At 57.8% G+C, this 21191-nt stretch overlaps 2 protein-coding genes across 4 annotated transcripts in view; one reads left to right on the plus strand and one right to left on the minus strand.

Moving 5' to 3' along the window:
* LIMS2 (LIM zinc finger domain containing 2) overlaps positions 1-21191 on the plus strand; it is a 41975-nt gene that overhangs the window by 18661 nt on the left and 2123 nt on the right. For 2 of the 3 annotated variants that reach the window (XM_042994173.1, XM_042994172.1), the window contains exons 2-7: positions 3714-3873; positions 6359-6425; positions 6682-6802; positions 18307-18456; positions 19089-19239; positions 20706-20798. In XM_042994173.1, the coding sequence (XP_042850107.1) occupies positions 3718-3873; positions 6359-6425; positions 6682-6802; positions 18307-18456; positions 19089-19239; positions 20706-20798 (738 nt within the window). In that variant the 5' untranslated portion in view covers positions 3714-3717. The remainder of the gene's footprint in view (positions 1-3713; positions 3874-6358; positions 6426-6681; positions 6803-18306; positions 18457-19088; positions 19240-20705; positions 20799-21191) is intronic. The other variant, XM_042994174.1, reaches the window with a different exon arrangement.
* Positions 10103-11134, minus strand: GPR17 (G protein-coupled receptor 17). The gene has a single exon (XM_042994175.1). The coding sequence runs from the start codon at positions 11120-11122 to the stop codon at positions 10103-10105; it is 1020 nt and encodes a 339-aa protein (XP_042850109.1). The 5' UTR covers positions 11123-11134.

A 21191-nucleotide genomic window follows, 5' to 3' on the forward strand; every position in this document is an offset into this window, starting at 1 on the left:
TTCAGTTACCTTATCTGGAACCAGCAACCTCTCCTCACAAGAAGCTGGCACAGAGAGGGCTCCCCCCACCCCACCCCAGGCTAATAGTCATTGTAAGGCTCAGTGACATCTTGTCACTCAGTGACATCTTGCACAGGCCCACAAATTGACTTGTGTTGGGCTGTCAAGATTGAGAAAGTTTTGGGGGTGCTGGCAAGGGCTGGAGAAGAGGTCCACGATGGTGTGCTCTTGTACACCATGGCATGCTGGCCATGCCCTCAGCAGTGTGAGTGTTGTCACTCACAGGGGCAGGATGGTGGTGTCTCCTTGGAGGGTAACTGGGTAGACTTTGTGCTCCCCATTCTTGGCTGGAATGTGTGAAGGAGGACATGGAATGTCCGTGTGTCCCACCCTTTGCCCTCTTGCAGGGAGCGCAGGCAGGCTGCAGGCCTTCCCCAGGACTGGGTGGGGGAGGAGATGCTCTGGAAGGCTCCCAGAGTTGCTGGGAAACAACAGCTCTCTTTATCCAGCACTTGGCCTGCCCGGCCCTGTGCTCCACACACTGTATGCCAGTGAGTTCTTCACTCCAGCTCCGTGGGGTGGTAACTGTTACTCTGACACACCTCTTTGCAGATGAGGAAATGAGGCCCAGAGAAGCTGGTACCCTTTTCCAGCCCCTCCAGCTGGTGTCTGGGGCTATCAGGATTCAAATGTGGAGGGGTGAGCCCAGAGCCCCCTCCTGTGTCCTCGCCTCCTGCAGGAGACAGCTGGCATTTCTCTGATGGTGACATGGTTCAGTTGTTGGGCACATTTGCATGTCTGTTCATTCCTCTGTCTTAGGCCAGTGGGTTGGAGTGTTGTCTGTGGTCCCGAGCTGGGTGGCATGGGGACACAGTCGCAGGAGTGCTTTGGGGGTGCTACTGCCCCCAAGACTTGGGCTGGGGCAGCCAGTGGGTGTGAGAGGGAGGTGGTCACCCCCACATCCCACCTTCCTGTGCCAGGGCTTGTGCGAGGTATATATGTAGGGGACAGATGGCAAAATCCTCGGCCTCAGGCACCTAGGGACCCAGCCAGGGAACCAGACGTAGCCCAGTTAAAGACCAGCCGCTCTGGTTAGGGGACCTCGTGAGGATGAACAGGAAGGCAGGTTGTGGTGGCTGCTGTGGGGGTGGTGTCTGTTAGCGTCCTGGTCAGAAACATAGTTACAGTGAAACAGAATGGCAGAGGAGAGTTTAACAGAGGGTCTACTTATGAGAGCAGAATGGTGGAAGGCTGGTAAAGTGTCTGGTCTAGCGGCAGGCGACTGGGGGTGGGATTGGGTCCCTGAAGGCCAGAGGGCAAGGGGCTTTGGGAGGCGCTGGGGCTCTGCAGGCGCTCACTTAGTTAGGGCCCAGAGCTCTGGATTTAAGCAGCAATCCCAAAGCCTGGGGCTGGACTTGAATCCTTGTTTTGGCTTCATTTTCTGGGTCCTTTGGGGAATTCCAGAGCCAGAGTCACAGGATTTCCTGTTGTTTCTCACTTCTCCAAGACCAGCAAGGTCTTGTGCACAGCCCGGAGTTGGAACTTCCCCCTGGCCCCGCCACCTTGGGTGTGTGCTGTGGGAGGACAAGGCCGCTAGGGTCACAATGTTTTCTAGCGGGAAGCCATGCCTGTGTTGACGAAGTCCAGCCCAGCCCTCCATGGCAGTCGGCCCTCTGCTGTCTGGCCCACCTCATGGAGACCAGCAGGGGATTGGGGAGGGTGCAGGGTGTGTGTTGGGGGCAGAGTGGCTGCTGCACGAAGACCTTCTCTTGCATCGTGGGCTCTGCCCGACTCTTCCTGCCACCGTCCTGTTTCCTTGCCCCTGTGGCCAGTACGTGGACAAAGAAGGTGGCTTTGGTCCCCAAAACACACCTGAGGGCAGGCTAAGTCCTAAGAATCCGGGGTGCCTGTCAAGGCTTATGGAAGAGTCCTCTGGCCCTTCCCCTGCTATGTGGGGTCCCCAAGCTGAGCAGGCAGGAAGTCCTGTCTGGGGGCCCCAGCCCAGCTTCCAGCCTGTGTGCCAACAGTCCCCGTTAGACCCACTGTTCACAGCCCACACCCAGACCCCTGACAGGCAGAGCCCTCTCCCACCACCTCCTGGGCTCATCCCCGTTAGGGAGCCTTCCTCCCTATGATCGATACCTGAATGCCCCAGCAAGAGCTTCACTCACTCGAGAATTCTTCTCATAGTGCTGTGGCAGCAAGACAGGGGTGGGATTCGTACCCTGGGAGGCAGTACAGGCTGGAAAGATATTCTCAAGAGCATTCAGGTTGTGTCTGACCACTCTCTGTGTCTACTTGACATTGTCAGCTGGTTATCTCTCTCCCTGCTGAGCCTGACTGTCCTGCTATGGCTAGATATCCAGACAGCCACCGCCAGTCTGTCAGAGTTGACGCTTGAAACAAAACCTATTTGCTACCCTTATAGCAAAAGTCATGGGCATCAAGGTATTGGAAGGTCGAAGAGGTTGTCAGTCTGACACAGTTCCTCCTGGCCACACCTCTGGACCCCTCAGCATACAGTTTGGATTCTACTCCTCCCAGAAGGAAGCAAGCCTGCCACTTACCCCAGGGAAGCCACCACGGTTGAGGACATTTGCTCCCCAACCTGCTCGTATCCCAAACATTCACATTTTCACTTTCCCCGTGGCAGGGTGATTACATGTTTTTTGGGGCAGGTGATTTGCAACTAACTCCTGGTGTGGAGGAAAGAGCCATTGCAGTCCAACCAATCTGGGTTCAAATCTGGACTCTGTCATCTGCTGTGTGAGCTTGTGCAAGTTACTTAACCTCTCTGAACCTTAGGTCTCTCATCTGGAGGGCAGGGTTGCCTCAGGGATTAAATAAGAGGCATAAAGAGCCACTGATTTAGGCCTAGGTGAAGTTCTATGAGAGGCTCTGTTTCCCTGAGAAGAGGTGATAGGAGACACAGGAGGGAACCGAGGTGGCCACTGACACCTGGGCCAGCAGGATGCAGACCAAGCAGCCTGGGAACCAAGCGGAGACGTTGGAACCATGCACTGTCCTTTGTGTGGGCTTCCTATGGGCCAGGCATGCGGCTGAGTGCTTCCATGTGTCCCTGATCTCACTGGCCCCTAACCCCTCTTATGGACTTTCCATGGCTGGGAGTCTGGACTCTGAGAGTGGGGTACAGCCCAGGCCACAGTGAGAGCACTTGTCCTGAGCCCTCGCTGCTCTGACCAGTGTGGGCATGGCTGTGGCCCAGCTGTGTCTGACACTACATGGAAGTCCGTGGGGGTGGCAGGGCATGGCAGAAAGATGGGGGCTTTGGAGTCTGGAGGGGTGCTGGTTTCTAATCTGGGCTTTGCCTCCGCCCACTGTGGCCTTTGGGAAGGACACTCACTCCCCTCAGGACTTGGCTTGTCCATCTATAGAATGGAGATGCGGCGTAGGCCTTGTAGGGTTGTCATCCAGGAATGTGTGCCATAGCCCCTGGCATGCGCTGGCACTTAGGGGGCCCATGGGATACAATAGCTCCAGCAGATGTGTGGGCAGGTGTGCGGGCTGACATGAGCCAGTGTCAGGCAGCCAGGCTGAGCCTCTGCGGTGCCAACACTGCCATCAGTGTGAGGATAGCTGTTCCCCCCCACCCTCCTCCCCGGGAAGGTGTGTCCATCATGTGCAGCCCTCCAGGCTTGCTCATCTCGGCCCCTCCCCAGTCCTGACCTTCCCATCCCCTCTCCCCCCTGCAGCAACATGTCCAACGCCTTGGCCAATGCGGCTTGCCAGCGCTGCCAAGCCCGCTTCGCCCCTGCAGAGCGGATCGTTAACAGCAACGGGGAGCTGTACCATGAGCAGTGCTTTGTGTGTGCGCAGTGCTTCCGGCCATTCCCCGAGGGGCTCTTCTACGAGGTGAGGACACTCCCAGGGCCCTCGGCTGGACGCCTTCTTGGAGCCTGAGCCCCTGACCAGCTCAGAGTCTGCCTTCCAGGAGCCTATGGGTTGTGCTCAGCCATGGTCCTGGTCAGTCATGCCAGGTCTTGAGCTTGGCTCCCCTGTGGACACATTCTCACTTGCGAGGTGTGAACAGTGCACCCCTGGTGGCTGTGGTGCTTAGGAAGGGTCACCACTCATCCAACGTCCTCTGGGTAGACTCTGGGAGGCCACGGCATGCAAACACCCTGCCCTGCTGGCACACACCCTCCCTTGGGATCAGATGGTGCTCAGTGCTTTGGTTACAAGGAATCTTGGGGTAAGGAGGGTGGGTGGTCAGGGAAGGTAATGTTTGAGCAGACCTGAACGAGGTGAGGGAGCCGTGTATACATCTGTAGGAAGAGCACTCATCAGAGGGCTCAGCAAGTGCAAAGGCCCTGAGGTCAGAGTATGCAGGGTATTTGAGATGCAGAAGAAGGCAGTCTGTCTGATGGGACCACTGTCCTTGCTGTGCTGAGGAGACACTAATGGGGGCAGGTACATGAAGCTGGAATTATTGAAAGAATCCAGGTCAAAGGAAGGGATCTAGGTTGGGCCACACTGGCTCTTAAGAGCAGATTGTTTAAATTTTCAGTAATCTTGCAAGCTAGTGGATAAACACAACTCTTTTTAAAAAAATGTTATTTATTTATTTTGAGAGAGGGAGAGCACGCTCGCATGAGCAGGGGAGGGACAGGAAGAGAGGAAGAGACAGAATCCCAAGCAGGCTCCACACTGTCAGCACAAAGCCTGACATGGGGCTCAAACTCATGAACCGTGAGATCATGACATGAGCCAAAATCAAGAATCAGACGCTTAACCGACTGAGACATCCAGGTGCCCCTAAACACAACTCTTATTCCTCGGTGGCTCAGTCGGTTAAGTGTCCGACTTCGGTTCAGGTCATATCTCACGGTTCTTGGGTTTGAGCCCCACATCAGGCTCTGTGCTGACAGCTCAGAGGCTGGAGCCTGCTTCGGATTCTGTGTCTCCCTTCCTCTCTGCCCCTTCCCCACTCATCCTCTGTCTCTCTCTGTCTCAAAAGTAAATAAAACATGAAAAAAATTTTAAAAACATTAAGTTATATAAATGTATAGGAGATAAAATTGTATTAAAAACAAAGTAACACATACTCAAAACTCACCACTTCCTAGTTATTTTATTACATTTTACTATCATCTATGCCTTTGAGGTTATCTGTCTATTGCATTGTGGTGGTGGAAACATGGTGCCATGATGGCTACTGCACATGTCTTAACTCCACACTGGTGCCATGTTGGTAGCTTGACATTGTCCACGATGGAAATATTTACACCATAGAGATGGGCAAATGCTACAGATCAGACTGCATCTCCTGAAGGTCCTGTTGGTAAACATTTACCCCTGGTGGTTGCAGTGGAGGTGGAGATCAGGGGTCAGAGGCTGATTGGTGGATGGATGGCTGTGGGGTACGAGAGCTCCTCCTGGCAGTGTGGGAGGAGCTGTTCCTCATGGCACCTTCCAGTCTCCTGGGAAATGCTGGCCCACTGTAGAGGCAGTGGGAGGGAGGCAGAGCTCTGTGAGCAGTGGCCATGTGCCTAGAACAGAGCCTGGCGTACAGGAGGTGCTCAGGGAATATTTGTTGCTGAATGAATTTAACGCCTGCCACCTCTACAGGCCCCTGGGTAGGGCTATATCCAGTCACAGCCTAATAAAACACTCATTTCAGAAAAGAAGGTAAATCAAATTTTTAAAAAAGAAAATGAAATTGTCAAGAGAGAAGAAAGCAGAGACAGGCCTGGCCACATTTGGGGCCAGCACGAGAGCTGTCATTGCCCAGGCAGACGGGGACAATGGCTGGTGGCTCCTGCTGGCTGCAGGACTTCGGGTTCTCCCTCAGGCCCCCATGTTTTTCCTTGTCCCTCCTTCTGTGTCTCCTCTCTGGGTCTCTTGTGGCCTCTGGGAGAAATGGACTTCTCACACAGAGAAAACACACAGGAAATAAGGCCAAGTGACATTTATAAATCAAACTTGATTCCAGCCCTCGGCTCACTCCCAGGACCAAGGTCTTGTGAAAACAGCAGAGGCCCTTTGAGGACTGGCCTTGCCCAGTTCCCAGCTTCTATGCGACCCCTCACTTAGCCTGTCTGCCCCGTGGAGTGGGCCAGTTCTCTCCGTCTCCAGGCCTCGCCCCTGCTGCTCCCTCTGTCTGGATTGCCCTCCTTTCAGCACCCCCACAACCTCCCTGTGGTCTTTCGGCTCCTTACCACCTCCTCCAGGAAGGCTTCTCCTCCACCCCCACCCTGCTTCCTGTGGTGGTAGCAGTTGCACAAGTTGGGATGCTTGTCCAGCCTTCCCGAGGGTGGGTCCTGACCCAACATAGACTGGCCAGCTCGGGGAGAATGATGGGGTTTTGCTTGAACTTTCTCTGCTGGCCCGTTTGCAGTTCGAAGGCCGGAAGTACTGTGAACACGACTTCCAGATGCTGTTTGCTCCATGCTGCGGGTCCTGCGGTAAGGGCTGGATACAGCACACCTGGGGTTGGGCAGGTGGATGGGAGCACAGGTGCTCCTCCCTGACCGCCCTGCACCCTGCCTCAATGGGCACTAGTGCTCTGCAGGCGTCACCGTCCCGTGCTCTGGGAGGGAAGCCCTGGTACCAGGCTGAGCCTCAGGCGAGTGCCAGCGAGGGCAGGGCTTGGGAGGGGGCTGCAGGGGTGGGGGTGGGGGCTTGTGCCTGCCCCAGCAAACAAGGACCTGTCTCTTCCAGGTGAGTTTATCATCGGCCGTGTCATCAAGGCCATGAACAACAACTGGCACCCCGGGTGCTTCCGCTGTGAGCTGTGTGACATTGAGCTGGCTGACCTGGGCTTCGTGAAGAATGCAGGCAGGTGAGGAGGGCCCTCACCCAGGCACTGCTTACCGAGAGCCAGGCTCACCCCAGGTGGCGTGGCCTGTGCCCACATGCTGTGTCCCTGCAGGGCAGACAAGAGACCCTTGCTTTACAGGAGAGGGCTGGGGCTAGAGAGAGTAGGGGGCCACGAGTCAGGGCTCGTCCAGGCCTGGGGGCGCTCCCCGGGGCAGGCTGACAACAGGCAGCGAGGAGGAAGGTGGCCAAAGCAGGAGCCATCACGTGCATTGGGTGGATAAAGAGCTTTAGGCCATCACTGTGGCCGGCCACCCCAAGCTGCTGACCCTGGGTGTCTCCCTCCTTCAAGGTACCCAGGGCTGAATGTCACTGGAGAGAAATCACACAACCACGGGGCCCAAATTTACTCTTAAATTCAGGTGTCCTTGGTAGATTAAGTTCCCAGCTTCCAGGAAGCCTGGCTCTGTTCTCCCCGCACTATCTCTGCACCCCCTCCCCCCATAGCTGTGACCTCCCTCCCACTTTCCCCGAGGGGAGGCTCCCCTGCTCCCTGCACCCTTGCACCCCCTGCCTCAGTCACCAGGCACCACGGAGGCCAGAGGCCGGGTTCCTGCTCCTTCCTCCACCCTCTTCTCCAGCGGGGCTGTAGGCTCAGTCTGCGCTTTCCCTCAGAGCTGTCCTCCCACTGCAGGACGCGCCAGCACCCCTGCTGGCCCCCCTCACTGGCTCCCTACTGCCCTTGCTGGCCCCCCTCACTGGCTCCCCAATGCCTCTGCTGGCCCCCCTCACTGGCTCCCTACTGCCCCTGCTGGCCCCCCTCACTCACTCCCCACTGTCCCTGCTGGCCCCCCCTCACTGGCTCCCCACTGCCCTTGCTGGCCCCCCTCACTGGCTCCCCACTGTCCCTGCTGGCCCCCCTCACTCACTCCCCACTGCCCTTGCTGGCCCCCCTCACTCACTCCCCACTGTCCCTGCTGGCCCCCCCTCACTGGCTCCCCACTGCCCTTGCTGGCCCCCCTCACTGGCTCCCCACTGTCCCTGCTGGCCCCCCTCACTCACTCCCCACTGCCCTTGCTGGCCCCCCTCAGTCACTCCCCACTGCCCTTGCTGGCCCCCCTCACTGGCTCCCCACTGCCTCTGCTGGCCCCCCTCACTGGCTCCCTACTGCCCCTGCTGGCCCCCTTCACTGGTTCCCCACTGTCCCTGCTGGCCCCCCTCACTGGCTCCCTACTGCCCCTGCTGGCCCCCCTCACTGGCTCCCCACTGCCCCTGTTGGCCCCCCTCACTGACTCCCCACTGCCGTTCTGGTCAGGCCCAGACACCTCCCTCCGCATGGCCAGACCGACGGGTCACTGATGGTTCTCTCTTGGCCTCTTGGCAGGCTTCGCGACAGCTTTTCCTTCTTGCTGGGATGCCTCCTCTCCAGGCGCCTGGGACCCTGTGTTCTCATGGTTTCCTTCTGCCTCACGGCTGTATAGGTCCCTCACCTCTTCCGACTTATCTCCGTCCACCGGCCTCTCCACGTCGGCCTTTTTGGGGCTCGGTGCACAGCCCTCATGTCTGTCCAAAGTCCCAGAGCCCCGACTGGCATGTCCATGCTGGACAATCTGGATGCACCCCTCCACACTACACCATTCCCTTGGGTTCTCAGCTACCCATGTACCGTCTTTGCTTGGAGCCCACCGAGTCTCCCAAACGCAACAGGCCCCATCCGGATGCCGGTCTCTCCTCCCCGCGCCAGGGAAGAATGAGCGCCCACCCCTGCTGTCTCTGACTACCCCCCCCCCTTCTGCCTGAGTACTTGTACCCCCTCTGTCCTCTGCTGCCACACCGCTTGCTCTGGATGCTGCCTGTAGCGATGTCTCCCGCTTGCTGACCATGTTGTCTGGTGTCGGTGCTGGTGTCTGCAGGGCACTTGGCAGGAAGGGCTGTGGGGGGCAGATGGTGTCACGGGGGTCCTGACCTGGGTCGCCTGCTGGGTGTGGGCCTGGGCGTGTCCTCTCTCCTTCTGCGCTACAGCACTGGCTGCTGGGGAAAGCGGGAGAGGCTGGGAGCGCTCAGGGAAGTACGGTACTGCTGTAGAGGAAGCATGGCCCCCCCACAGACCCTCCAGGCCCTCTGGGGCCCATGCTGCAGAACTTCAGCATCCACGTGGGCCAGGCCTGCGTAGGACATTCAGAACCAGAGGCAAAACAGCATGTGCTGCCTGTCCTGTCCTGTCTTCACTTCCACGTTGCCACTCTTGGGTCAAAGGGAGAAGTTCTGGGAAGGAACTTATGTTAGCCAAATCTTCAAGTACACTTGTGTTTATGGTCAGTATAATCAGTATAAATGGGGAGCCGCTAGGGTGCTAGGTGCCATGCTCTGGAGCAAAACGGCCCCCAGGCTGGCCCACTGAGGCTGGGAGAGCCTCTTGGGAGGGAGCAGGGCTAAGGACAGCCCTGCTGGTCTGGGTTAGTGGGGGCCAGGGTCACATGCCAGGCTCTCTGCCAGTTGTGTCCTCAGGCGGTGACAAGGCCTGGCTCCCCATATCTGTCTATTTAGGCCGCGTGCTCGCCCAGGACTCAAGAGGGATCGGGCAGCTGCTGAGAAGCTTTGGGGATTGTCAGGCCACGTGCAGGTCTGCGTGTGGGTTCACAGTGGGCGGGGCCAAGAACCCTGCACTGCGATGATGGGCCCCACAGGCCGCATTTGTTGGGTGTCACCTGGTGGCCAGCCTGAAATGTACACACAACCCTCAGTTATAAGTTAGAGTCCCTGTCCCCTAAATATAGGGGTCATCTGGCAAAGGGGACACCCAGGGAACTCAGAACGCCCTGAGCTTCAATGGAAACATCTACACACCCCTCCTTCCTCTCCCCCAAGAGTTCTGCACCCCCTTCTCTGGAGTCACTCACAGCTGCCTTCTGGGCTTCTCTCTGTAGAGCTGCGCTGCTCTATGTTTCTTGTGGAGGGAGGTTGGGAGTCGAGCAAGCAGCCCTTGGGAAAGAAAGACACGCATTGTGCAGGAACTGTTCCTCCAGTCTCATCGCCACAGGCTGAAGTCATTGAATATCTAGTAACTGTAAGTGAGCAGGGTCAAACAGTCTCTGTCAGAGGGGGTGGCTGACTGGTCCTGTTAAGGGCTGTCCCCTATTAGGGTTTTGCATATCAGATAAGGCAGAACTGGGTGCTGGATGCCGAGTTTCGCCCTTGGAGAGAGTGGGTGACCCACTGGAGAGTAGGTGGACCTCTCTTTCATGAGTCTGGGTGGCTTGCACCCTGATGCGGGAGTCCTTCTGAGGACAGCCTGCGGTTGGGCCCAGGCTTGGTGTTGCGGGGCTCACAGCTCAGACCTGGCACTCAGCGAGCTCTCATTGGTTTTCCCTTCAAAGCTGGGGGGTGGCCCCGAGAGCCTTTTGCCACAGACCAAATTGCACAAGGCGTCACGGAACTTCTCGGCCACAAAGAAGTACATGACTGGGTCGAGTGCCCCGTTGAGGCTGGTGAGGCAGGAGGTGATGCGGTTTCCGAGGGCCAGGACGCGCTGGGCGGCGCACGAGGTGCCGTGGCCGCGGTAGTGCAGCACGTAGACAGAGCGGTGCACGTGGTAGGGCACGAAGCACACCAGGAAGATGGTGAGCACCATGGCGATCATGCGGACCGCCTTGTTCTTGAGGCGCTTCTCCACGCGGGGGCCCTGCCGCAGGCTGCGGATGATAAGCAGGTAGCAGGTGACAGTGGTGACAAACGGGAAGGTGAAGGCCACGGCCAGGGACACGAGGGCATGGTGGGAGGCCTTCTCTCGGTACAGCTGCAGGCACACAACCGTGTGGTTGGTTTGCACGGTCTGTGGGCTCACCAGCAGTGGGGCCATGGCCACGGCCACCACCACCCAGAGGAAGGCACAGGCCAGGTGCGCGTAGAGGGGCCTGCGGAGCTTGAGGGACTTGACAGGGTGCACGATGGCCAGGAAGCGGTCAGCGCTGATGCAAGTGAGGAAGTAGATGCTGGCGTACATGTTGAGGTAGAAGAGGAAGCCGGTGAGGCGGCACGGGATTTCCCCAAACGGCCAGTGGTTCCCAGAGAAGTGGTAGACGAGGCGGGTGGGCAGGACCAGCACACAGGACAAGTCGGCCACGGCCAGGTGCATCAAGAATACGTTGGCGGGGGTACCCGACTTGTGGTCCCGGATGAAAAGCCACAGGGCCAGGGCATTGCCAACAAAAGCCAGGATGAAATCCAGGAGGTAGAAGGAGGCGAAGAGAACGTTCTCTAGCGGCGTCTCCTGGCCACATTGCTCTGCAGTGGCCAGGGAGGAGTTGGCAGTCAGACCTGGGGAAGCCACCTCGAGGCCATTCATGCTTCAGCTGGAAGCAGAGCTGGAGGACGAACCTGGAGGGAGCAAGCAGACAGGTTCCAGAGCCTGGGACCTGCGAAGCATCTTAGCTCAGCATCGCCTTGGGGACTACTGAGGGCACCCCCTGTGTTCACCTGGGGTGGGTGAGTGTCAGAGGCTTTCTGAAGCTCAGCAAAAAGCAAAAACAAAGGCAGGGCCTGGAGCTTGCCAAGCTGCTGCTGGGGCTGGCTTCCCACCTCACGATGTGTCCCTGCCGGACACCCAAGAGCCTGAGACCAGGGCCATGTGTCCCAGAAATCCACTCTCAGACCAGGGCATGGGGTCAGCACTATGGGGAGAGTGGGGAGTGAATCCCACCTGTTTGGGCTCTGGGATGGAGGGAGGGGCCCCACATTTTCTGCTGTGCTCCCCAGGGGGGCTTCCTGAATGGCGGGGTGGGGGGTGCATGGGAAACTTGAGCTCCACTCCCAATGGGTGGGTGCATAGATCACCTATTTCTTTCTTTTTTAAAAAATTTCTTTTAAGTTTATTTATTTATTTTGAGAGAGAGAGAGAGAGAGAAAGAGAAAGAATATCCCAAGCAGGCTCCATGCTATCAGCACAGAGCCCAACATGGGGCTCAAACCTACAAACTGTGAGATTGTGACCTGAGCCCAAACCAAGAGTTGGATGCTTAACCGACTGAGTGACCCAGGTGCCCCTAGACGACCTGTTTCTGAGATCCTGGTGCGTGGGGCCTGGCCACCTCCTCTTTAGCCTCGCCTTTGCTGCATGAACCCTGTACACCCCGAGTCCTGGGACCCTTCCTGGCCCATCTTGTGGCAATTCTCATGACTAGTGCCAAGTGTTGTTGCCTTATGCTTCTCTCCTGCCGGTCCCTGACCACAGCTCCCCCAGCACCTGCCACCCAGGAGGGCACCACCAGGAATCCAGTGATGGGCAGTTTCCCAGGAGGTCAGAGGCCTGCTCTCCGCCAGCACCTGAAGGTGCTGTCCAGGCCTGGATCCCAAGGTCTCTCAAGCTTTCCGGACTCAGCCTATCAAATTCATTTTGGACATCCTAACGGTGGAGGCCTGTATCTTAGAAAGCCTTACACTTGGGCCCTAGGCCAGTGGGGGGCATTCTACCACCCAGAGTAGTTTAACACCAGGAGGCAGATTCTTTTCTAGGAGAGGAAAAGCTATTTTTCCCAGAAGGTAGTGGGACTGGCTCTGGTTTTCCAGCCAAGATCGGCAGCCCCGGAGAGGCCTGGAGCCCAGGGAAGCCGCCTGTGTCTGCCTGGCCTCCCCAGCCTGGTTTGCCCACACCTGAGGGGGGCCAGCATAGAGCCCTGCAGTATGTTTGGTGAACCCCAGTTCTGGGTAGGCGCTCTGGCTCCGTCCTCGACAGAACGCACTCCTGGGTTGATTTTGGTCAACTCAAGAGATCCAAAAAGGAGAGGAAGACCCCAAACACCCTGCCTCCCTCACCAGCCCTAGGAGTGGGGAGTGTGGCAGGAGAGGGCAGGACAGCAGGGCGAGAGCAGCACATCCCGCAGTCCCAAGCTGCCGCCAGCCCCTGATCCTCGTGCTTTGGGGTTTCAGCCTGGCCGACCCTCACCTGCAGTGCAGCTTCTGGGGCTCCCCGGGAAGCCTTGCCTCCTGACACCCACACTCGGTCAGGAGAGAGGCTCCCAGGAGAGACGCGGCGTCCCTGCAGGCTGTGGCCATGGCAGGGCCGGGGTCATTATCCTGGCCGAGCCTGGCAGTGTGAGCCGGAGTAAGTTCTCTGCGAGTGTCTCCTGGCCTCAGTTCCCTGTCCTTTTGATGGCCATGGTAAGAGCTCTGGCAGGGGCTGAACTGAAGAGGGGGCGTCCCTCAGGAGGCATGCTGGCAGCTGTTATCATGGCAGCCTCCAGAGGAGGGTGGGCTGGGTGCCATCTGGAGGCGTGGACGAAGAACAGAGGCCTGAGAGGAGGGCCCGGCATGCCCTCCTTCAGTAGACGGAGCAGGGCAGTGGTCCAGACGGTGGCTATGCTGGGCTGTCGAGCTGAGCAGCAGCTGGACCCTCCCCATCCGGCTTCATCCACCACCACTGGGGTCCTGCAGCCACTTCCAACCCCCAACACATGCATGGAGGGGTGAGGGCCAGCTGCCTGGGCAGGAGAGAGCCAGGGCAACGCGGGTGAGGGGCAGAGAACATCTGGCCAGTCACTATCCTAAAGTAAAGGGGTGCTTTCCTAATAATATCTCAGGTTAGTCACTGAAGGGATCCAGGGTGGTTCCCTTGCCCAACTGATCTATCCTGGCCCCAGAGTGGGTCAGGATGCCTGGAATCCAACACGAAGGTTATATTCCTGCTGTTTCCACGTGCATGTCACCCGAGGGCTTGTTGCCAGGGAAGCCCTGGCTGCTGGGAGAGGGGATGGGGCCAAGCGAGGAAACAGTCAGGTGGAACCCCTCTGCTCTGGGCCGCCCCTCACACCTGGACTCTGACCCACAGTGCAGTTCTCACCTGGGCCTCCCTGAGGGCTACTCACAGGTACCGACTACCCACTTTGCCAATCCTTGGAGGCAGGCAGCCCTCCTTTACAGATTAGAGATTAAGAGGTCAAGGCTTAAAGTGGGCTAATTTGCCCAAGGTCATCTGGCTAGGGACAGTGGCCCCAGGGTTGGAAGTCAGGTCAGGGACACCCAGCAGGGACACCCAGCACCTCCCAGAACACAGCTTGGCCTCTGGGGGTGCCTGGTGCCAGAGCCGGGACTGTGGCTCCATCTCAGGGCTCACCCTGGAATTGTCTCCCAGGCCCCGTGGCACCTTCTTGGGGTTTGGCCCCAGGACTGGGGATGTAAGTTTTGGTGCCCAGTGCAAAATGAAAATGTCGGGCCCCTTATCCTGTAGGGGCTACAGGATGGTGACAGCAGAGCATTAAATCGATGGTGGGGCCTGCCTGGCCGCACAGGCTGCTAGCCTCTTGTGGCGCCCAGTGGGCACGCCAGCACCTGGCTTCCTGCCTCCTGCCTGGTGCCCCTGGCTTCCCATCACTGCTGAAGGCGCCACATGTATGGTGCTCTCTCTGGGATCTAGACTCTGTTTTAAAGTGCTTTTAGGCTTGTTTCTGATTTCTTGAGGTTTCTTCACCCCTCCTGTTTTAGGAAGTTTTGATACTGATTTTTGCAGTGTGGTCTGAAATGGGCGCCTGCTTCACTGTGCAGACCCTAGAGACGCAGGCCTGGGTCTGGCCTCACTGGCTGCTCCATGCTGCTGCTCGGGGCAGGGCAGCGTAGGCACCTGGAGTGTGGCCTGGGTGTGGACAGTGGAGGAGTCTGGGGCCGTGGGGCGGGTCTTGGGCCTCCGTGGGGGGGAGGAGTGGGCAGAGGTGGCCATAGGAAGAGGCCCAAGGTGGTGAGTACAGCTCAAGGTGGGTGGGCACAGCTGTTTCCTGGCGTGGGCTGGCCCTTCTTCTTCCCTGCTCCCTTTCCTAGTTCCTCCCTGTGCCACAGTGGCCCAGGGTTGGAGAGCACAGGTGCTGATCATGGGACTGTGCACAAGGCACTCACCCTCTCTAAGTCCCCGACAGTGGGACAGGAATCCAGCCCAGTGGGGCCACTCTGAGTCAGAGCAGGACAGCCTTCAATAAACCGGTTGTATCGTTATCGCAGAGAGTGTTTCAGGGACAGGGATACCCCACCCCTGCCTCTGCTTGGTTCCTGAATCCCCTGCCTGCCCTGCTGGGCCCTGGTCCTTACCTCTCACAGCCGGGTCCAGGTGCAAGGGCAGGAGGGCTGCGGGGCAGCAGGTGGGCTGTGGCCAGCGGGTGGTGGTGCTGGCGGTGGACTCCGTGCAGCTGTGGAGGGAGGCCTGCTATTTAAGGAGGGGAGGGGAGGCTGCAGCGTCTGTGGCCCTGAAAGGCCGCTTCATTCCCGAGGGGGTCCTTGTGTGGCGGGCCACTCCTACGGCTGCCTGTGCTGCCACTGGGCCGTGAATATTCCAGTGTGTCCCAGCCCGCGTGCCCCCCCCCGCTGTCCCCCACACCCTGGCCACTGAGCGTCACAGAGGCTGAGTGTGTGACTATGTTCGAAGCCGTGGAGTGGGCGCGGGCTGGGTGGGGTGGGGGGATTGGCTGGCACTGACAGAGACAAGAGGACGTTTCAGCACAGGATAATTTCCTACCGATGGGGGGCAGGGAGGGGCTGGCCGCTATGGCAACGAGCCTGGGCTCCCAAGCCTGCTCGAGGGACAGCGGAGGGGTCCTGTGAATGGAGAGGGTGGGAGGCTGAGGAGTTTTGTTTGGTCGAATGAGAGGGGGCTCTTTCAGGACACTTGCTGTAGGGTCCTTGTGTCTTGCCCCGTATAATTAGGCTCCGTTCGGACGTGCGGAATAAATCATGGCCTTTATCTTGAGCGGGGCACAGCTGCAGGCCGCCTCATAATAGGGCGCTGTCTGTGCCTGTGGGGACGCAGCTCAGCCCGCGAGGCCTGACCCATACCTGTGCGAGCTCCTCCTCTGGACAGGAGGCCTGTGAAGAGGGTCACTGCTGCCCACTGCCTGCGGGCCCCGACACTCCTCTGGGGGGTGGCTCGAGCCTGGGGGTGTTCCTATGTGGGCAGTGGCTGCTTCTGACACAGGGCAGGCAAAGCCCATTTCTCCCTGTCTTTCCCCCAGATGGCACATCCGGTGATATGGGGAACCAACGCGTCATGCCTGATCTCAAAAGACTTTTGTACCTTTTAGTTAAAACCTTACAAACTGTCCACAGCTATCACTGGGAAGTAACTACCACGTGTGCGACCTTAAATTTGTTTTCCACATAATCCTGTGCAGTTGGGATTGTCTCCCATTTTGCAGATGAGGAAACTAAAGCTCAGAGGTGAAGTAACTTGCCAGGAAGTGGCAGAGCCAGGATTTGAACCCGAGCATGTGTCACTGAAAATCTTATGATTTGTGTGTGTTTGTTTGGGCTTGTTCTGGTTTTTCTTTTCTTTTTTTAAACAAATGTTTAGTTTGAGAGAGAGAGAGAAAGAGAGAGAGAGACAAAGTGGGAGTGGGGGAAGGGCAGAGAGTGTGAGAGCCAGCCAGTCCAGGCTGTCAGTGCAGAACCCAAAGCAGGCTTGAACCCACGAGCCATGAGATGATGACCTGAACTGCAATCAAAAGCTGGATGCTTAACCTAATGAGCCACCCAGGCGCCCTTGTTCTGGCTTTTCTGTTGCACCTTCATGCTGGAATTCTTAGGCTGTATCTTCATCCTACCTAGAAAAAAATTCTGCAGATTGCCTTTAGATCTTGTGGGATCGGGTCTGTTGAAAAGACATTCCCCATCTGGGGTTCCTGGTGGAGCACCTCAGCTGGGTCTCGGCTGGGAGCCAGTGGGGTGCGGAGGTGCGCGAGCCAGGGTGCGGCCCCTCTCCTGCACTGCCCTGTGTGGAGGTCTGGAAGGACTGACTCACACAGGTTTGAGATGAATGTGTCTGACCGCCCTCCCCAAGCTGGGTATTTCGGTTGTTGGGTGATTGCTGACAGTAGCTATAAGGGCACCAATCGTTGCAACAGAATTCTGGGGAATTATACCAATTTCTATAGCTTTGAAACAAAAGTGATTCCATATGGCTTAAGTGCTGTCCTAATGCCAAGATTAGTCACCAAAATTGGGAGTGGGGTCATGGGGAATAAATGCTGGGTCTGTGACAGAGACACAAGCAGGCGGCAGGTGTCGTGTGGAGATGGGGAGCGGCAGGAGCAGTTCTGCTCAGACCTGCAGTGGCAAGGTGCCTGGGGGTCTGGGTGGGTGGGGTGGAGATGGGGAGATGAAAACTGCAGCCACAGGCCACATCTGTGTCCCGTGGGCAGGTGGAACTAGGGGGCCCTGGCTAGGGGATCGGCTCCCAGTCCGGCCTGGCTGTATTGTCCTGGGAGACGATGCCCACTGTCCTTCCCTTCCTGTCTTTTACAATCATTCATTCACTCACATACCAGAGACTTAGCCTGAGCTGCTACCCTGTGGGGGGCACAGCCTGGGGCTGGTCAGTGGCTTAGTAAGTGGCTACTGGGCACTCATTTGGGCCCCTTGCCCTGCACACACCTTTGGGAGATAAGACACAAATAAGGCAAGCGGACAGCAGTGTTATGCAGCAGGGGGTCCAGACCCAAATGAGGTGGCAGGTGTTGAGGTCAAGGGCATGGACACAGAATTGTCCTCGCTGGCATCTAGGGTCTGCCCATCACACCCGGTTGGGGGATCCTGAGTCTGAGAGTTAATCTCTTAACCAGATTCCTTGATCTGCCTATAAAAGAGGCTGATGGTGGCTGGTAAGGGGTAGAGAGGCCCCCTGTGGTTGGGTGCCTGGGAAGGGAGGGAGGGCAGGCCCGGATGCATCAGGAATACTTACAGATTGGGGTGGCAGGTGGGGAATGGGGGTAATGGATTGGGGCCTTTGTACATCTTTGCTTGGGGACCCTGAATCTAAATTCCTGCCACCTTTGAGGCACAAGGAAACAGAAACCATGTTGATTTCCCTCTCAGTAGAGACCACAGCTGTTCCCCAAGGCAGGGAGTAGCATCAGAAATTACTCTGAGGTCTTCACAAAAAAGACTCTGTAACGACAGTTCCTGGGTTTGGGGGCCTCTGTCTGACACAGCTGTGCTTGTCTCTGGAGACAGAAAGAGCCTGTAGATGTTCGGGTCCCTCTTTGTCTGACAGACCCCAAAGGAAGGGGGTGTGCAGGCCCGACAGACCTGGCCCCCTGGGCCACTCTGCTAGGCACAGCAGCGGTTTCAAGCTAACAGTCACTGTGTAATCACTCATGCGTATTCAAAGACATTTGGGAAATTAATTTTTTAGCAACGGTCAATGAAATGTCTACTCTATTCCATGTGATGTTCTAGGCTCAGGAAAAGTGGAGAAAAGGAAACTCATGTTTGCTTTGCCATCTAAAGATGGCAAACACCAATATTCTGGTGTATGTCTTTCTAGTCACTTTCCAGTGAGAGTCCCCTTTTTAGGGGGCACGTTTGTGGCCTTCCCAGCTGCAGGGCTAGTTAGCTTGCTTTTCTGGGCCACTGTCTGAGCCTCTGGAAGCTTATGGGCATTGTTAAAGCAGCAGGCGGGGTCCAGATGTCTCTTCTGCCAGGAGGCGGACCGTGCTTTCTGGGGAGGAAGAGGGGGAGTGGGTTGTTGGTCCCTAACACCTGCCTCACTTCCCACAGGCACCTGTGCCGGCCTTGCCACAACCGTGAGAAGGCCAAGGGCCTGGGCAAGTATGTCTGTCAGCGGTGCCACCTGGTCATTGACGAGCAGCCCCTTATGTTCAAGAATGACGCCTACCACCCCGACCACTTCAGCTGCACCCACTGCGGGTATGCGTACAGCTGAGCAGCTGTGATGGGGGCAAGTGGTGAGCTGGGTGGGACTCCCACTCGGCGGAGAGGTCAACCAGTTGGAGAGTGGGGTGCAGGGTGGAGGTCGAAGTCATCGATGCAGAAAACACCCCTCTCTGGAGCCTGTTCCAGTAGTACTTGTGTGAGGCCCTGAGGGAGACAGGGTGAGGGAGGGCTGGGCCCTTGGAAGCTAGGAGAAAGGAATCAAAGGCTTGGAGGACCAGGGTGAGGAGGAGGGGTGCTGGTGTGGGAGAGGGGAGGAGAGGGGAAAGAGACTGCAGGATCTCCTCATGTCTGCCCCAACACCCGGTCTGGCGTGGAGGGGCCAGAGAACAGATGTGCTTCTCAGAGGGCCTGACAATGCACAACACAGACTGCCTGCTGCAAGGCCTGTGCGGGAACCCGTGCCCTGGGGCCTGTCTGGGGCACAGGAAGTCCCCGAAGACACCAGAGATCAAAGTGCCGCCTGCCTGGGCACGCTGCTGGGCCCCAGTGGGGCCTCTCCAGAAGCTGCTCCCTGGGGTTGGAGGGGCTGGTGGGACCCCCGCAGGGCCAGCACGGGCCCTGCAGTGGGGCAGGGATGTCATGGGGGGCTCTGCTCTGTCTTCCAGGAAGGAGCTGACCGCCGAGGCCCGGGAGCTGAAGGGGGAGCTCTATTGCCTGCCCTGCCACGACAAGATGGGCGTCCCCATCTGTGGGGCCTGCCGCCGGCCCATCGAGGGCCGTGTGGTCAATGCACTGGGCAAGCAGTGGCATGTGGAGGTGAGCGAGGCCAGGAGGTTGGGGGAGCCCCAGGCTCACTGTTACATTTGGAGTCTGGCCCTGCAAGCCCCCCCCCCCCCCACGCTCCCACCCCCAGGCCACATGGCTTGCTTCTAGCAGGGATATTTGTCCTGGGTGCTGTCCCTCTTTGGCTCTGGCCTCCATGGGAGCCAGGAGACCTGAGTACACAGACCATGGTTCGGCAGTGGCGCCTGCCTTCTTTCCTCCCCGTCCTGGCTTTCTAGAGGGTTCCAAAGTCATGAGAAATACTATAGATCCAAATGTTTATTGCAGTGGGATATTAGTGAAGGATGTTTACAACTTATTTGTTTATATTTTATTGTTGCTTTTTACCTGTGTTTTCTAAATTTCTAACAAAAATTTTGGGTGACTTGTATAGAAAGGAAATGATAAAATCTAGAGTTCTAAGAGTGACTGACTTGCTTCTCTGGTGGGCGTTTGTAGCAGGGCCAGTGAGACCCCAGTGTGACAGGTGCCCCATCTGGGTGGGGGCACAGCCATGGGGGATTCCAGGAGCGGGGCTGGGGTTCTCCGCCTCCTCACTTCTCTCCAGCGGTGAGCAGGGGCCAGACCCCAGGGCTGCTCTCCCAGACTCCTCTTCCTGAGAACTATGGGTCCCCAAGCTGGACACAGGGCTTCTGTTCTTTCTCGGTGTCAGTGGTGACCTTTTTTCCTGGGTCACCTAAGAATCCTACCAATCGATTTTTCTCACTGTTCTATTTTTCTCCTCTAAATTTTAAAGACTCATGTAATACTTGCTAACTCTACAGAAGGTGGCATTGTCCTTGGGGATAGTCTGCCCAAGGCACCCTGAGGGATTATGGTTGGCAGAATTGTGTACAGCCTCATGTAGACTCAGAAGCTGGGCACACCGGCTGGTTGAGCTCCTCAGGTGTGTCCCCCTGAGTCACCTGGAGCTCACTGTGGCACTAATGGTCTTACAGATACTAGTTGCAAGGGAAGCTCGTGTTCCCTGATGCCCGGCTAGGTCTGGGTCCCAGGAGCTCTGTCTTGGGTAACCTCTTTGGGAAGGTTCTGATGCAGGGCCTGGCCCCCAGCCCCCATGGGGAGGGTGGGTCCCCGCATGCCGTATGAACTAGAAGATGCTGCTCACTGACTCTGGGGCTTGCAGGGGATGCCTGGGGGCGGGGGGGACAGACACCTGCAGCCTTCCAGGGGGGCACCATGCTTAGAGCAGCCCCACCTGGGAGGGCCCACTGTCACCAGCACCTGACAGCTAGGGCTGCGGTTGCTGACGTGGGGAGCAGTCCCGGAGAGGATGGTGATGCCAGCGGCACTGGGCATCGGGGAAGGAGTGGGGTCTGCTGATTCACAGGCTGTCCATGGAGGTCTCCAGTGAGGCACTCATCCCACTGGCCTCTGCTTCCTGTCTCCTGGAGTGGACACTCCGGCCCTGAGCTGCCCACTGCCTCCTCTCCCCTCAGCACTTTGTCTGCGCCAAGTGTGAGAAGCCATTCCTGGGGCACCGGCACTATGAGAAGAAGGGCCTGGCCTACTGTGAGACCCACTACAACCAGGTATGGCCCGGGGGGGCAGAGGGTGGAGAGGCCCAGGGCTGGGGGGGCACTGTGGGACCCCTCAGGGAGATGATGCTGCCTGAACAACCGAATGCCCCATCCAAGCGGTAGAAGATGATGGCGGCCCCCCCAGAGCCTGTGGTGGCTGCGTGCCCTACCATCTGAGAGGCCGGCCCAGACCTGCCATGGGGACTGAATGACAAGGCCGTGTGAGGTCCTGGGCTCAGGGACCGACATGTGCCGCCATCCTCCGGTTTGGCAGAGGTGCCCAGCTACTGTGGTCCAGAGTCAGGGCCTATGGGCCTGGCCCGTGCCCTCTCAGGACACCAGCAGGAGCAACGGGGCCCCTTGGTAGCAATGCCTCAACCTGCCGCCAGTGCCAGGGTGGTGATT

This window comes from Panthera tigris, chromosome C1 (genome assembly GCF_018350195.1).
Source record: "Panthera tigris isolate Pti1 chromosome C1, P.tigris_Pti1_mat1.1, whole genome shotgun sequence".
In the NCBI taxonomy this organism is placed as follows: domain Eukaryota; kingdom Metazoa; phylum Chordata; class Mammalia; order Carnivora; family Felidae; genus Panthera; species Panthera tigris.